Below are 18174 nucleotides of genomic sequence, written 5' to 3' on the forward strand. Positions count from 1 at the left end.
AAAAAAAAAAAAAAAAAAAAAAAAAAAAAAAAAAAAAAAAAAAAAAAAAAAAAAAAAAAAAAATAAAATAAAATTGTTTTTCTAAAATATCAGTCTAAAATAAAATATTCCATTTCATACATCTACGCACATTTTTAAATCATTTATAAATGGAAGGTCTAAAATAGTGCAATTATAGATGAGGTTAAAACATACTTTGTTGTTGCAAGTAAATTGTTAATATGAAATTGTTTGAAATTTCACTCTAGGAGAACCTTTCATTTATTATAGATGACATTTGAATTAGCTATTAATTAGCCAAGAGTATACGTGGCATATTAAGCTTAGATTCAGAAATGGTTTGGAGATTAATAAATGCTAAAATGTAAATTCAAAAAGATAAATGTTTTAGATGAAATATTATAGAGTACAGATAAGAAATCAATGGAATTATTTATTTAAAATTCTATATATCTATTTCTAGCATAATATGTTAAATTCATTTATTGCCATCTCATAATTATGCAGTGTCATAGGGTATAGCAATATATATTATATGTTAAAAAACAGCATTTCTGTTTTAGTTAACACTGAAATGGAAGTCACCAAAATGCATGTAAATTTAGATTAAACAAAAATTATGTCACCTTATCAAATATTATTGTCCTGAACAGATTTTCAGGGAGAATATAGCTATAAGAAATAGTTACATTTAACGCAAACTAAATATCTAAATATTTGTTCATAGGGAATAAAGTCTTACAATTTTTATCTTGAGAGGATGCAATTTCAACTCCTGATATTAGAGTCATTCAAATAGAATTTTCTTTGAATCTAAGTTATTGGGAAATGACTTTTCTTATGTATGAAAGACAATTGTAGGAACTATTTTATCTATTTAAAGAACATCTTAGCTCTGGAATAGCATAAGCTGACCTGGAATGCAAAGATTATTGAATAATTAGTGTATATGGATGCCATATTGCTTTCAACCATGATTCTTCCTCATTTTCATCAAAATAGTGTATATGTATGTTTGCATTTATTCTTAGACTTTAGACTTGACAAATCCACAGGACAGAAAATCAATTATTTAATATTCTTAGAAGCTATCTTGAATTATTTTTAAAGTAGGACAGCATATAAAAACATAAGTAAATAAAATAAAGTTTGTATATAGATGGTCAAAATGCAGTCAATGATATCTTTATTTTTCAAAAGATAATCATTGTGCCTAGCAAAACATAAAGTTGGTCAAGATTTCTTAAATCTAGAACTAATGGTCCATTCCTATTTCATTTGCATATATAAATAATAAATAATAATTAGTAGGGAAACAGGCACTAGAATACTGGTGAATGTTTTCTTGCAGCAAACCATTACACTATTACATTGCATTGGGAAGAAGCTACATGAAATGCACTAAAGCAATCTCATTTCATCCACATCGCTCAACAAATAACATGTTCAGAAATACCGTGACATGTCTGTTTAAGGCTCCAGGACTAAAGTAATGCTTCATACATGGGAATAGCGACTCTAACCAAAATTCTCCCCATATCATGCATACATAAACACGCACGCACACACACATAGCACTAGAGATAGCATCCATGACATGGTGCGGTGCGTAATCAGCACACAGCAGGCTGGGGCAGTGTGGGGTGGGGAAATTAGGATACAAGAGCAAATTTGTGTTTCTTCACAATAGATGCTAGATTCTCTGCTACCTTCACAGAGGAAAAAGTAAGTTTAAAAGACTGTATGCAATGCCTAAGCCAATGCTGAGCCTAGTTAAAACTTTCCTAGGAATCATATTTCCGTTAATGTAAGGACCCCTGTTGTGACAAACTTTCTACGGTGAGACTATTTTATTTACTTTGCCTGTTCTGCCAAATTAGGGTACTGAAGAAAATTCATGTAAACCAGTACTCATGTCAATAAAAGGCATAGTACCAGCATTAACACTCATTTTGAATATGTTTATTTCAAAATTTAGATTGCTTAGACTGTTTCTAAGCAAATACATAGTTTTAAATGACAAATTTGATTAGCCCAGAGCATTGTTAGTTTGGGGAAATAGTTTTCAAAAAGCCAACCATTCCCAAATTTGCCCAATGCTTGAAATATTTTAAAAACAAATGGGATGTATATACTTTGTTATGAATATATCTGCATTATCATATTGTTTCTTCTTTAAAAATAAGAATTTATTGACTGTCCATGAGGTAAGCCTGTTTTTACATTAGAGTTTTCATAAAGTAATATTTAATTCAATATCTTTCATTCTATGGTTTCTATAAACATTTAACTGTTTAGCTGCTGAAGATATAATTATGTTGGTCTTTCAAAGAAATATTATAGTCTGCTATATAGTCTAATACCTACTTGTATCTATAAATATATATTGCAAACACTATATATGATTATGTAAATTTAATGCAATGAAGAATTTACAATTAAGATAATTGAGTAAAATAAGGTAGATCAGGTGAAATTATTTTTCAGGGATTAAAAAACAAAGAGAGAAGTGGGATGCTGGGAAATAAGATGTAATTTTAGTAGCGAAGGAAAATAGCTGAGCGATTATATATTATAAGATAACATACCAAGTACTTTAAAATAATACCAGGTCTAGATGATCTGTTATGAGGTTGAGATTACTGCAAGAATTGTTTAACATGTCTCTTGCAGGGATTCTTACCTGCAGTGTACAGTAGAATCATCTGGGGAGCTACTTTTAAACATAGTTTAACCCAGAAATTTAGTTCAATAGACAGAACTATTTGTATGTGATTTCCCAGGCTAAGTTCCTGGCTTCAATGGATTTCTATTTAATTATTGCATCGTATATTACGGGCCCCAAGTCAAACCACGTATAGACCAAAACGATCTATTTTAGATTGCTTTCCTAATATTTAATCATCATACTTGGACATATATCTTTGTGATCTCTTTTTATTAGAAAATTTCAAAGGATGCTGCTATCAAAACTAAATTGTTCACTTACCATAAGTAATCTAAACATATTTTAATGTTTAGAATTGATTCTAAAGATACATGGAAGGCATAAATCATTTTGTTGCCTTATTTTGAGGTCTCTTGTGCAGCTGCTTTTGGAATTTGTGTAAATAAAATATCCATTTATTTTCAACTAATTTTGTACAAGTATATGAGTGTTTCTTCTATGATGATTATTACAAGATATATGTGATATTTCACTTTAACATATAGTTTTTAATCATTTTGACCAATCAAATATCTCTGTTAATAAAATGAAGGATAATATTTAAATATCCTTTTACTGCATGAGAGAAGACAAGAATAAAGTTTTTAGAAAAAGAAAATACCCATCTTAGCTAAAGGGGGATGGTGTTTGCTCAGCTTTCAAAACAAATAGGGCTGTGTTTCCCCACCAAACACTGCCTTGGTAGTGCAGAATATGCTGTCTGCTTTTTACTGATGAGCACATTCCTCTATTTAGAGTTAAGAAAGTCAATTTACCATATCTGAGAAACGGTAAAACTTCTCCAATGCAAAAGCTTCTGTCTGCGGGAAGGTAAAGTGGACCAAGAAGGATTGAGAAACCAGATAATCAATTCATATATGATTAAATATAATTACACAATTGGTTTTAATCGCATATATCATATGAACAGACATATGTAGCAATTAATAGATTTTCACATATGCAAACTATCTACCTCAATGTATAAATTGAACTTAAAAAAACTCTTTTTTCTTCACTAAATCATAATTACTTTTAATTACATTTAATCCCTGAATATATCAAGTAGTTATCAGAAAATAATACGATATGACTATTTTTGCATTTTTGCATTTTCCCAGAGTACCAATCACTAGAGAAAATGAATATTCCCATCTTTCTATGAGCTAAAGAGGAAGGAACATCAAATAGTTTTATTTTACTTTTACATGTGGTAAAACTGAGTAAAGAGGCACTTAGGTAAAAATAATTTTTTAAAAGAAGGACACAGAATTGAGCATCTAGACGTGTTGTCTAATACTTTTTCTACTTGATATTGTGTTTATTGGATGTGTGGTGGATGTAGGGTATGTCTGAGCTTTCACACTTTCCTCATTTGGACACTGGATGTACAATACTTCTCTTTTCTCGTATTTAGAGTACATGCTTGATACATTCAAAATTATATAAGGAGAAGAAAAAAGGTAAAGAAATGGAAAATCAAAATGACAAAAAGCAAATCAAAATGATAGGGAATGTGAGTATTGCTTTACTTCTAATTATTGATATTAGAAGGTGGAAAATGGTCTTTATCAGTCACTGACAAAAAAGAAAGACCAGAGCATCACCCCTTTGATAAGGATTTGTATTGTCATTGTTGTTCCACCGGTGCCAGGTATCATGAAAGAAAAGAGGAGCAAGTAGGAGGTAGAAGGGAGAGAGAGGAGGAAGAAAAAGAGATAAAGGGAGAATGAGGAGATATGAGAAAATGTAACAGACCAGTAGACCAGAGTGAGGCGAGGGAAGAAGATAAAGTTAATCTCCCCATCACAATATGTTTCAGTGTACAAAAGATGTGCTTTGGTTTTCATAAAATTTAATTAAATGCAAGTCTTAGCACTGTTTTTTCTTTGTATATTACTGACTCTCCCAATGCTGAATGCTGATGTTCTTTCCATGCTGCTGTTAATTGTGTGTTTTTTGGAGGGCCAATTAGAAATGATAAGTAAGTTACTGCTTTAGAATATGTTTAATACTAAATAGACTCAAGCACTGAGAGGTCAAAGCTTAGTGCTTTTTAAAGAAGTTTAATAAATATATAAATTGCAGCATAATTTATAAACCACAAAGAATCCTTTAAAAATTGCAACTTTTAAAATACTTAAAAATGTGCACTAGATGAACTTGACTATTATCGTTAAGGTTTATCTTTTGACTTAAATATACCAGGATATTGGATCCTTGCCACAATTACACAAAACTTTGACATTATTCTCCATTGCTTTAAAAGTCCATTTACTTTCAAAATATCAGTTGGCACATTCACATTAGAAGTAAACGTGTAGATCTGCTGTTGATGGAGGATCTCTCTTATAGAAAAAGAAAGGGGATTGGTCAAAACCATGTGCATGTCAAGGGAGATGCCATTACAGTTCTGCATGGAGGAAAAACTTCATTTAGGGCATCAAAATTCAATTAGGAGTTTACTTCTGCAACTTACTATGGTCTCTTCATGATGTTCTAAGTTTTCTCTTGGTTTCATTATTTATCAGATAGTAGCCCCATAACAATAGCACTTTATTGTGTTCCCCTGGGGTTTCAAAAGAAACATTTTTAGCTCATGGAAGAGACCACATAGTTTTGCATGTATTTGTCATTATAGTATTAGTAAATAAGGAATATTTGATTAAAATAAATTACCTCTGACAAAGACACTTTAATAATTACATTTGACAACTTACATGAAGTGAAACCATTAGAAATGCTCTAACATTGCAAGTAAGAAATAATATATTTCATTAATTAAAATAAAAAAGTGTCCGTCCAGGAAGTACATTAAAAAGAAGTTGATATAGGTCTCATGCCATCAGATTTGCTGTTTAAAGCAGAGCTAGGTGTCATCATTTTCTCCCTGAAGCTATTTTTGACCCTTTCAGTTAGGATTGGAAAAAATGAAAGAAATATTATATCATTTCATCCTCAGTCCCAATTCCCTCTCTTTTCATCTCGATTAAATACAACAAATTCACTTTCCAGTGAAAATTGGATCCTGCCAAACCCAATACATTTATTCACTTACCTTATTCTTTCTCTTTCGTCGAAATCTCAGAAGTTCTTTGTGTTGTCTTGATACAAAATTTACAGCTGCATACTCCAGAAGTGCTGAAAACACAAAAAGGAGGCATACTGCCATCCAAATATCAATAGCTTTGACATATGAAACCTAGCCAAGAGAGAAAGAGAGAGCAAGCAAATTCACTTATATTGTTACTTTCTTTAAGAACAAAACTGAGTTTTTCTGATTCTGAATTATATCATCTAAGCTTACAAAAGTAAAGAAAAGGACAAATTTTTTCTAGAATTTTTCAGATAGTAATTTTTGCAAATTTTTTTGTATTAGTTGTATTTTTTTTTTCAAATTTAGGAAATAGCCCAAACACAATGAAAGGAAAAATGAGATGAAATATAATTTTACCTTCAGAACTGTATAGTGCTTGAAAAGTATGAAGGATCATTAAACTATGGATAATGCTGTTGACTTTTCAGTTCCAAATTTTCATTAATTTTTTATGTTCAATTTTTTAAATTTTAAAATCTTAATTCTGTTAAGATATTTTTCTTTCACTGCATTTATATATACTATATGGTTACTCGCTATTTATTTTGAAACATTTTTAACTTTTATAAAGACATGTTATAAGAATGCTAAAAAGAGGCCAGGGGTGGTGGCTCATGCCTGTATTCCTAGTGCTTTGGGAGGCAGAGGCAGGAGGATCACCTGAGGTCAAGAGGCTTGGTCGAGATCAGCCTAGCCAACATGGTGAAACCCTGTCTGTATTAAAAATACAACAATTATCTGGGAGTGGTGTTGGGCACTATAATCCCAGCTACTTGAGAGGCTGAGGGAGCAGAATCACTTGAACCCAGGAGGCGGAGGTTGCAGTGAGCCAAGATCGCACCACTTCACTCCAGCTGGGGCAAAAGAGCAAAACTCTGTCTCAAAAAAAAAAAAAAAAAAAAAAAAAAAAAAAAAAAAAAAAAAAAAAAAAGAAAAGTAAAGAATAGTAAAAATGAGTAAAGGACTATTGGTTTCTCCAGCTGTTAATATTTAACAACATGTATTATTGTGTGTGTGTGTGTGTGTGTGTGTGTGTGTGTATACACATATACATATTCCCCCAAAACATTTGAGTATAATTTGTAGACATAACACCATACACTCAATGAAATTTAACATTTATAACATTAATAAAATCCTACCACCTAATCCTTAAATCCCTCTCACTCACCAATTGTCTCAAGAATGCCCTTTTTATTGAAAACACAGACTTTTTAAATTATTTTTTTCCAGCCCAGGATTCAATCCAAGATCATGTGCTGCATTTTGTTGTCATATCTCTTTCGTTTTCACTGTGGGACATTATCTGTCTCTTCTTGCTTTTTTGTGGCATTGGTACTTTTGATGAGTACAGGCCAGTTATTTTCTAAAGCTTGCCTGATTTTTCCTCGTTTCTATAATTAAAATTTGCCTGTTTCCTCATTTACATTCAGATGACAGATTTTTAATAGGAATTCCTCACCCTGTTCTTCACAGTGCATCCTATCAGGAGGAACAAAATTTGGATCAGTCGATGAAGGTAATGTCTGCTAGGTTGCTCTATTATAAAATTGCTAATCTTCCCATATATTGAATATTTTGAAACTATATAAGTAAGTATTCTATTACTCTTTAAATCTTCACACACTAGATTTAGCATTCGTTAATGATTTTTGCCTGAAACAAGCAATGATGTTTACTCAGTGGTGATTTTCTAATTTCCTTATTGATCTACATTTATCAGCCAGCATTCTACTGTAAGAAATGTCCCTGTCATCCAAATTTATCTATTTATTCATTTGTTTATTTATATGAGTATAAACTTATGGATAACTATTTTCTTCTAAGTGATGTAATACATTAACATCATTATTTATTTTGATGCTCATCTTATCCCAGATTAAGCCATTTGGAGCCCCTAGATGTTAGCACATTTATCCTTTTGACAAGTCTCCCTCATCATTTGAGCATTTGCTCACTTTGTCACAAGATACTCCAGATTCATCTTGTATTTCTCCTGTTCTAGTCTTTGAGTTAGTCTGAAGACTGGCTTTTAGAAAACAAGATCTGGGCACTGGGTGTACTCACATCTTCCTAAGTGGTATCGTTTCTAGGCCCTCACAGTGGACAGAGCTGGCAATCACACACACACACACACACACACACACACACACACACACACAATGTAGCACATGTATCAATTTCTCTATCATCTCTCTATCTCTCTATCTATCCATCTATCCATCAAACATGAGCTCACATTAGTATCTCTAAATCTAACTCAATACCACAAGGTTTCCTCTAGCCTACACCCTTTCTATATAGGCAATTTTTTTCCCTAAAAGTGGGAAACTTGACTCCCATTATGTTCAACATGTGCTTGATCATTCACTGTGTAAGTAACTATCATGTCAATTCTGCCAAGCATCTCCTCAGCCTTAGCCCCTTAACGTAATGGCAAAACCAGGTATTGTGATCATTCACCTGATTTTTGGTTCTTATGAAGGTGCATTTTTTTGTGTACATAGTTGTTCCACTTGGCATTCCTGTTGGGAGGATCATGGTTGGAAGCTTCTATTTGGCCACCATTGGCCCCATTTGGCTCCTGGCTCCTGGTCCCATCCCCAATGGCCTCACAGACCTTGGTCATAACTATCTATTTATCCTGCTCCATAGGCTCTGGCAATCTGGCAGCATCCTTGACCCTGGTTCCACCAGTCCCAGCCAGCCTCCTTGATTCTGATATCTCCTCAGCTACGTCCCCATAGGTCTCACTGTATTTTGTCACCTCAAAGGTAGAGAAGGGAAAAGAAGGATAAGAGAAAGAATGGAAAAAACAGACAACTTTTTAAAAAGGAACACAAAGGGAAGAGACAGGAAGAGAAGAGTAAAAAGAAAAGCTAGGTCCATATTTTCTAGAAATAGACTCATACAGACCTAAATCCCTTGAAGAGAGTAATTCAGTAACTTTTAAGCAACTGTTTTCATACTCCTCTCAGGTTAACTGGGCAGTGATTTGAGGTTGTAGCTGAACCCATGTCTTTGCATATGTTCATTGCTCAAGGTTGAAAATTTGCTTTGAGTATTAGTTTCCCCTCTTATTGTATCCCTGTGCATATATTCCAGAGTTAAGGAAGCATATTTTGCAAGCAGTGTCAGTGAAAAAGGTACCATTTGTGGAGTGAGCATGAAATAATTCATTTGTTGCATACTTTAATATAGCCAATTAGATGTGTAAAATGCTGTCATTTGCCAAGTATGAGAAATAAACAAGAGAGATACTTATATTTATGATAGGTAAGATGTTTTTCCAATTTTCCTTGGAAATGGACAATTAGCTAGAAATCTGTTTTCCTGCCATAAAAATAAACATCCCTACTTCCAAGAAATGTGGATCTAGGAGAACAGAATGCTAGGCTGGGTTCAAGCCAATTTGCACTATTTCTTTGGACCCAGTATATAATTGTCTTAAGGATCAACACCCTAAATTTTGAGAACTTCACTGTCTTTGTGCTTTTTATATCTTCTGTATTCTCTCCTCCTTCACCTTCAATATTTAGTGTAGTTATTTTTATGAAATGTTAGCCTGTGAGAATTTTGAACAGATTTAGATTGTAGTTTTAAAGGGTAAGTGGCTCAACATTTAGGGGAAAGGTAGGGTGGCAGGAGCGGTAAATAAAGTAAAGAAAAAAGCTCTTTCCCATCTTTCCCTGTAGGCCCTTCAGTTCTCAGGCTAGACTTTGCTCAAGTGTGGTTCAGAATTCCACGGTACGTGTGCTGACTTGTTGTGTTACTTTAACATGTTGCATTGTAATTGCTTATTCCTCTTTTTTTTTTTTTCCTTTTTGGACTGTGAACTCTTTGAGGGTAGATGATATTTCTGTTTTGGTCACCATCACATCAGCGTTTGTTAAATGTACATATTTGCTGAATGAATGGACAGATAAATGAAGGTATTAAATGATAAAATACAGGCATGGGGGAGAAACTGAGTCATAGATGACATACGGAGATTCACTTTCTGAAGCAATATTCTCTTACTACCTTCAATTGGGTTGATTCTCTTTTTAAAAGTTTATTTCTTGACACTCGGAATGGCATTTCAGCAAGGAAGCACCCTGCATCTCCTCCTGCAACTTAAGTGTGACTTCTGCTGGTCAGAATCATCTCCACTGGGCAAAGGGCAGTGCATCTCATTTTATTCCAGTGCTGTGTTAAATGTTCATCTGTTTGCAAGTATAGATTTAAATCTCATAAATTCTGTAACTCAGCCAGAAATTTCTGGCTGCTTCCAAATATATACAGCCCTGGAAGAAGTAAAAAAGATGCTGTCTCAAGCCACATCATTCCTGAACGAATATGACTCATAAAGTATTTGTGCATTCTTTAGCATCTTGAATCCATAATGACATGAACCCCAGAAATTACATCAGAAATAAAATTTCCAAATTAATTCAATGAGCATTTTCAGTGACAACAGATATATGGAAACATCATTTGTGCCTGCCAGGGTTCTGCTAATTGTGAACAACTTTTGAGCATTGAGCCTTAAAGGCCTTTCTTTATCATTTATTCTGATCCCCTTCACCAATTTCAAGTCTGCTTCTCCTCCTCCATTCTAGCTCCCCTGCCAAGCACAGCAAACACAGGACGTGGGAAGTTTGGAACTTTGGGGCTAGTAACTTTAAAATAAAGACAGCAGTTCTTACTTCAACACATTCACTACATACTCATGACAGACAGCACCCCCCCTCCCCCATGGTTTCAGAATCATTGCCTTCTTTCCTCCCCTTCCTGCATACCAGCCTTTTGGGCAGTATCATTCCAATCTGGACCATGTTGCCAAAAGACCAATTGTCCAATGGAACCCTAGTTCTATTTTCAGGAAGAATCTCTCCTTGGTATAACTCTCTGAATACAATTGTCTGTTGAAATAAAACCTAAAGGTTTAGTAATTAGATGCCCTGGTCAGGGGACCTGTGTCACAGAAACCAGTCTCAAGCCATCCTGCAGAAGGCTTCTTCCTTCCAAGAGCATGCCCTTTCCATGGCTTCTGTGACCTGCGTTCTCTGGCTTTCCCTCCCTCCACTCCACCCTGTCAGCTTTCTGGATTCTTTTTCTCTTTCTGAGCTCCTTAGGGAGATGGCCTGGGCCCTCTTCTGTTCTCACTGGGACATTAATCCACCTTATCTTTCCCTATAGATTCAATTCCTCTTCTCTGCTCACGATCCCTAAACCTCTATTTCCTGACTAGAGTCCTCTTTATACAGGTTCTTCCTTCACAGCACTCTCACTGTCTCCCACACCTCAAACTGAAATTGACTAAAAAGGAGTTCAGAATCTCTACCAGAGTACCCCTCTCCCACAAACAACCAACAGCAAACATACACAGCTCCCCTCTCTTCTCATGAAGAGACTCCACTGTTTATCCCCAAATCTAGGAGTCTTCTCTCTCTTATTAAAGATTCAGCCCTGTTAATTTTGCTATTTTGCTTTCTTTCCATTTCTCAAGTTTATCAATTTCTGTCCTTCCTGATATTGTCATCACATTGATCTAAGCCACAGTGTGTCCTAGGCCCTCAGCTCCACCCTGACACAACAGTTAGTGATTTTTAAATGCAAATCTGATTGCGTTGCTTTAGACTTAAAATTCATCATTGCCTTTCTGTTAATGTTCAAAATGTTTTACAGGTTATAAAGCACTTCATAATTAGCCCTTCATGATAATACACATTAACCCTTCACGTAAAGTCTAGCTTTCATTTTTGTTTTTTATTCAACATTTACTGAATGGCAATGATGAACCCAAGTTTTGTTCTTTAGTGTTGTAGGTATGGAGATGAGAAAGACAGACAAGATGTGATTAATGGAGCTTACACTCAAGTTAAAAAAACATACAAAAAAGCAAACATCTGCATAACATGATTTAAGAGAAGTGTTGTAAACGATACGAAGGACTGGGAATAGGGGGCTATGTGAGATGATAGTGGCCAGGGAAGACCACCCTGTGGAAGCAATAATTACCGCCTTATGCCACTTTCTTACTTGCTTATTATGTACTAGCTATATTTCCCTTCTTTTAGTTTTTTGGAACCTGAAAGCAATTGACAAGCTCCACCCTGCCTCACCTGCTTTGCATTTACTTTTTTTTTTTTTTTTTTTCGCTGTTACTTTTGACTGGAGCCCTCCTTCTTTAGCGCAACTGCTGTTCTTCCTCCAGGTCTCAGCTGATAATCTGCTTCCTCAGGAAAACCATCCTCAAATGCCCAGGCCGGGATAGCTTCTCAGCATCCCACTTCCGCTTTTTTCACAGGTCACTCATTACAACTATATTTATGTTTATTTTTTTGTGGGAGAGCCTGTAAGGTGTCTGCTGGCTAGCACCACTTGAATGCCTCACTTTCAGTTAATTCCTTTATCCTGCAATTTTTAAGTGCTTTCCGTTTTACAAAAACTTTGGTTAGAAGGATGCAAAAATTAGTATGTCCAAGAAGATTTGAAGATGAAATGTCTATGCTAATATGTTAACAAAATATGTATTGATAGCAAATAGCAAATAACTCATTGTATTACTGATTTTGTCCCCCTGTACTGATATTGTCCATTTATGGATCTTGTGCTTTTAGGCTATTACATTTCATGAGCTAAGGCCAAGGCCAGACCTTTTCATTTTTGTATCTCTAGGATGTAGCACAGTGTTCTTTAAGGTAAAGGTCTCAGGTTGACTCATGTGTATTGACTTGTAATCACTGGCCATTTATTATTATGGAAATAATTATATTAACTAATATGCCAGGAAATGTTCTTAATAGTGTTCCTACATTAACACTTAATCCTTACAACAATAGAGGCAATCATCCCTATTTTAAAGATGAGGAAGCAGATGCAGTGAAATAACTTGCTTAAGGCCACATGACTACCAAGTTGTAAAACTAGGATTTGAATATAACTCATATGGTTCCGGAGCCCATGAACTTAACTACTTAGAAAAGTAGTATTTTCTAACTACTTACAAAAGTAGTTAAGTTCGTGGGCTCCAGAACCATAATATCACCTAGTTATTAGGCTGCTTCCATTTAAGATACCACTGCAAATCAACAACTGTAAACACTGTAAATTGGAATTCCTCTCTGTATCTTAAAATTCCAGGCTCTTTAAATTTCGTCTGATATTTAAGAGTAATGTCAGTGCACAGAATGCATACTGTAAGATCCTCTGTATTTGCTAGCTTTGATGCTAAAATCTGACAGTCACCTTCCTAGTAGACAATGTATAAAAAGAAATGGTCGTTATATTTACTAGATAAAAACAAACTAGTTGCTCAGTTGAAGCAAATCTATTAAGATGAGAGAAACATTTTATCCTTTGAAATGCCATGTGTGTCCCCCAACAGTGTTAAATATAGTCAAGTTGTTTATGAGCCAGGAGCCAAGAGACTATTGTCTACTTGCCGTGTACTAATCCAGGAAGACATCAGTTTGTTAAATGATCAATTGAGTACACGAGCTAGGTTATTGCAAGGCCTAGTCTTTTTCATTCTTTCAAATAAAGTTTTACAATTTAGGAAAAGGAATATAAGCACCATATGTTCCGTAAATTTCTTACATCATACTTTTTTCCCCAAGAAATTATGCAGTTGTTCTTCATAAGATTATCATTAGGAATAGAGAAAGCCTGCCTCTTGTATCCCAAATAAGAAAAGAACTATATATATATGTAAAACTGGATTTTATTGCTGTCAATCATCTTGGTTATTAAACATGGAATCAAGTCACTATAATCTGTAACAAGGAATTTATTGGTCACAGGAAAATCCTTTTGAGAAGCAGTCATGTTCAGGGAGCTTGCCTAACCATGAGATTTCTCTATATCTACCCCCTCTAATGACATGAGGAGTTTGGCATAGGGAGGATTCAAGCTAGGATACAATGTAGTTAGCAGACAATCCCAACATTTTGCTGGTTTGACACAACAAATGTTTATTTTACTCTCATACTCCATGTCTACTTTGCGTCAACCTGGAGTGGTGTTGTCGTTCCTGTTCTCAGTCATAACACAGCAGTAGAGGAAAACCAAGTTGCTGGTGGTTCTCACGTTTGGTCATAAATGTTCCAGGTTAGTAGTAGCACATGTTGCTTCTGCTCGAAGCTCATTAGCCAGAACTACTCACAGTCAATCCTGACCACAAGAGCACTAGGAAATGTAATCCTACCACATGCCTAGAGGGTAAAGCAGTCTTCGTGGCACAGAGCACTATGATAACTCCAGAGAAGGTCAGGTGGGGGTGATTTATATTTGTCCTTCTGAAATAAGAATCCTCATAAGCTCAGGACTGAGGAATATGTGGATTATGATTTGATCACTATGATATCTTTAATAGCACATAAAGGCAGCTTTGTTAAAGAGAAAAACTCACTGCTTTGCAGAAAGAAGCTGTCAGTTAATTAGGATATGGCAAAGAACAAGTAATGTCTCCTGATTTTTAGCCAAAAATTTCCTAAAACAATAGTGTCAGGTCCAAATTTAGTAATATGAATTGTAAGGAGGTACAAAAAAAAAGTAGAGTTCAGGTAGTGCTCTGAAGCACTAACTTAATCTAAGACAGATAATCCATTTTCTAGAAGCAGAGAGTAAAGACAGGCAGTCTGCAAGTCAAATTTATGTATAAGAAAAGAAAAAGAACATGCTTCTAAGCATGGAATGCACATCATCAGTTAAGCATACTGCTGTTCATCCCTCCTCCCCTCGTTCATTATACCAGACCACTTTGTTCATTTACATGGGCATCTGACCCCTGAAGTCATTTGACTTTGTGCTCTCTGATGCTGAGATGGTTTGGCTCTGTATCCCCACCCAAATTTCATGTTGAATTGTAATCCCTTGTATTGGAGATGGGGCCTGGCGGGAGGTGATTCGATCATGGGTGTGGTTTCTAATGGCTTAGCATCATCCCTCTAGTGCTGTCTTGTGATAGAGTTCTCATTCATGTGATCTGGTTGTTTAAAGTGTGTGGCACATTCCCTTTCAATCTCCTTCCTCCTGCTCCAGCCATGTAAGAAGTGCTTGCTTCCCCTTCACCTTCCACTGTGATTGTAAGTTTCCTGCAGCCTCCCCAGAAGCAGAAGCCTGTATAGCCTGTGGAATCATAAGCCAATTACTCCTCTTTTCTTTATAAGTTACCCAGTCTCAGGTAGTTCTTTATAGCAATGTGAAAATGGAACAAGTCCAGAAGGGATTGCATCTATCTCAGGTAATCCTTCATAAATAAGTTTACTTTTGTGTGAACTTTTGATAACATGATTGAAACGGCAACAATTTTAGATCATATTCCTTGACAAGTACATTGAGTGAGCTGTACTATAACTATGGCAGTATATGCTGTGGTTGAGAAGCCTGCCAAGATACATGGCTTTACCTCAGTCCACGTAGAAGTAGTCAAAAGGATTTTCCTGTGACCAATAAATTCCTGTTACGGCCTATAGATAACAATATATTAACAGGTAAAGATATATCAGATATGACTAGCTAAATTATAACCCAGATGACTATTAATCAATGGATTCTAGAAATGGAAATTTAAATGTATGTAGAAACAGCATAGTTTAACTTAAGAAAAAGAAATTGATTAAACCCAAACCTGGAGTTTGAATCACAAAATCTCATCTACACTTACAGGAACTCTATAAGGTAAATTTCTAGGGATCCCCTAAGAGAGATAGTGTGTCAATTATTTTCTCAATCCAAACTTACTTTTTATTTGAAAAAGAGGTATAATAAAACATCACAATGTGTGCTTTTGATGAGCTAAAATAGCCCTTTGAATAGGGTAATTGGGTCTTCCTTTAATAACATTCAATCCTGGTGGATTGCCCTAGTTCCTCAGAAATGTCAAGTAAACTGTGATGAGTAATTTTGGCTGTGCATTGGGCAAGTGCTTGAAGCCTACAGATAAATTGTTTTCCTCTGAGATATGTTGAAAATATCTCTGCTTGTGTCATTCATTTTTCTGAGGTTTTAATTTCAGATCTCATTGACTATTTATTTAATTGTTCATTTTTAAAATGCAAATTTGTAGGATCCTTAATCCTACATTTCTCCTTAGTGCAAGAACCTGTTTAAGAATTTTACATTTTGTAATAGGAAAAAATAATATTAATCTCAAAAGCATTCCAAACTTCATTAAGACCTAAAGCTAGAGAAAAAGGAACCTGAATAAAAGAAAATAATAATGTTTCAAAAACAGGTGTTGAAGTGGAGTAAAGCCGATGCTGAAAAGGCAAAAGGAGGCAACTAGAGGATTGTTTTCTTGGAGCACTAATAACTAGGCAATGGAACATACAGCCCAGGTTATTGTGAGTTTAGAAATTCTGACATTTATCTTCTTGGAGGGTGACTGCCAACAGTCCTACTGGTGGAATGTTCATGCTGATTATCATCCTCATAACCCTTAGTAAATGAATGATGCCTCTAACACAATATACATTTTTCACATAAAGGATTTTTGTTTTGTTTTTTGTGAAGGGCTTTTCTCTGTCACCCAGGCTGAAGTGCAGTGGTGCAATCACAACTCACTGCAGCCTTGAGTTCCTGGGCTCAAGCAATTCTCCTGCCTCAGCCTCCCAAGTAACTAAGACTATAGGTGTGTGCTACCACACTTTGCTAATTAAAAGAAAAAGAACTGTGGAGACAGCCACACTATATTGCTCAGGCTAATCTTGAACTCCTGGCCTCAAGTGATCCACCCACCTCAGCCTCTCAAAGTGCTAGGATTACAGGTGTGAGCCATTCACATAACAGTTTTTACTTTATGAGATAAAATACAACACAGAATCACATAATAACAGAATTTCATTGTTTGCAAAAAGGTGAATTTAACCAATACTTCAGTCACCAGACAAGGAAGTTACAACCAAAAAGGCTAAAGAATTTTGAAAAGTCGGTTATCTCTGAGTCCCACTTCAGTAACTGGAGTTTTACCATCGTCTCTTCTGTAGGATGTAGCTCTTTCTTACGTTAAACACTTAGGTGAAATTATCACATCCAGATGTCACTGAAAATGTTTCTTAGATGCATGCTGTTAGAATTCCTGACATTGTTAAATACATCACCTTTTCTGACCTAATCAGGTTAAATTATATTTGTGACCGCTCTCTTCTGCATTTTTGTGCTGAAGGGTTTGGGTTTCTGTAACATCATTTTTGTTGTAATCATATAAAGTCCTATTCCTTTTTCCTCTGGAGTTTAAGAGCTTCATTTAAAACTTCAAATAGGAATCATGAAGACAGATAAAGCCTATAAAGGTGTTTATTTTACACTGATTTGGGGACAAAGTTCTTTCTTTCACTGACACGGTGGTAGTTTGACATTCACTTTTATCTTTTGGGGACTCGTAGTATGATTCTAGGATATATATGAATGTTGTGGTATTACGCCATTTTAAAACAGTTTTAAAGTTGTGATTGGCCATATACTTTTCCCTAATTGTTCTATCAGATATAAAAATTTATGCAGCAGCCCTGTCTCCATCTCAAGTGCAGAGAAAATGCTTGATAATCATTAATTTTTCAGCTTGATGGAATCTAATAAGTCTAGTAAAGTAGATTCTAAGATGAAATGTAGAACTCGAGATATCCATCAATTTCCATCCTTCTTATCATAGAACCCACTGACATTTAGGACTTATTTATTTACAAATGAGATAATTTTTGTATCAGTAATAAAATTGGATGGTATGCCTATGCATTATATCTTTTGATAAGGGTATGACTAAATAATTATTTCATTTTCTAGGCCTTTTTTCTTTTTTCCCCTTTTCCTAAATGTATATATATGGAATCATATTAGTATGATCCATAAACATTTAAAAAATTTAATTGAATATATTGCTTATATCAAACATTGTATCATAAAGTTAAACTTACTTATTGCAAATTTTGTCACAGTAATAAATTTAAAATGAATTCACTTAGATCATGTTTATACTGAACTTGATTGACATGACATTGGTTAACTACATTTTGAGTAAATATTAAACTGTTATATTTAAATGGTTTGGACCAAAACATTACTGACAATAACTATTCATTTGCTATATTAATAGGAAAATCTTATTGCTATGTAGCTTTCCTGACCCCATTACATTACCACTAACAAAATTTACTCTCCTTTAAAATTTGAGGGTATTTTTTTTAGAAGAATAAGAATGTATATTTGCTTATTAGCAATGAACACAACAGTGAATATAAAGCCTTCATTTTTCTTCCCATTTCCTAACTTTTTATTGTAATCAACCTCACATAGATGTCTGTGTGCCAACACAATTGTGGAATTTAAAAAAGATATCAGTTCAATTTACATTTTCTAATTGTTACAGTCACTTTTAAAATTGGTA

General features: G+C 34.7%; 1 protein-coding gene across 2 annotated transcripts in view; it reads right to left on the reverse strand.

Annotated features, from left to right (window-relative positions):
• GLRA3 (glycine receptor alpha 3) overlaps positions 1-18174 on the reverse strand; it is a 200590-nt gene that overhangs the window by 11837 nt on the left and 170579 nt on the right. Inside the window, exons 8-9 of one of the 2 annotated variants that reach the window (XM_017498539.2) lie at positions 5766-5909; positions 3484-3528 (exon numbers count right to left, since the gene is read on the reverse strand). In XM_017498539.2, the coding sequence (XP_017354028.1) occupies positions 3484-3528; positions 5766-5909 (189 nt within the window). The remainder of the gene's footprint in view (positions 1-3483; positions 3529-5765; positions 5910-18174) is intronic. The other variant, XM_017498540.2, reaches the window with a different exon arrangement.

This window comes from Cebus imitator, unplaced genomic scaffold (genome assembly GCF_001604975.1).
Source record: "Cebus imitator isolate Cc_AM_T3 unplaced genomic scaffold, Cebus_imitator-1.0 Scaffold243, whole genome shotgun sequence".
NCBI lineage: Eukaryota > Metazoa > Chordata > Mammalia > Primates > Cebidae > Cebus > Cebus imitator.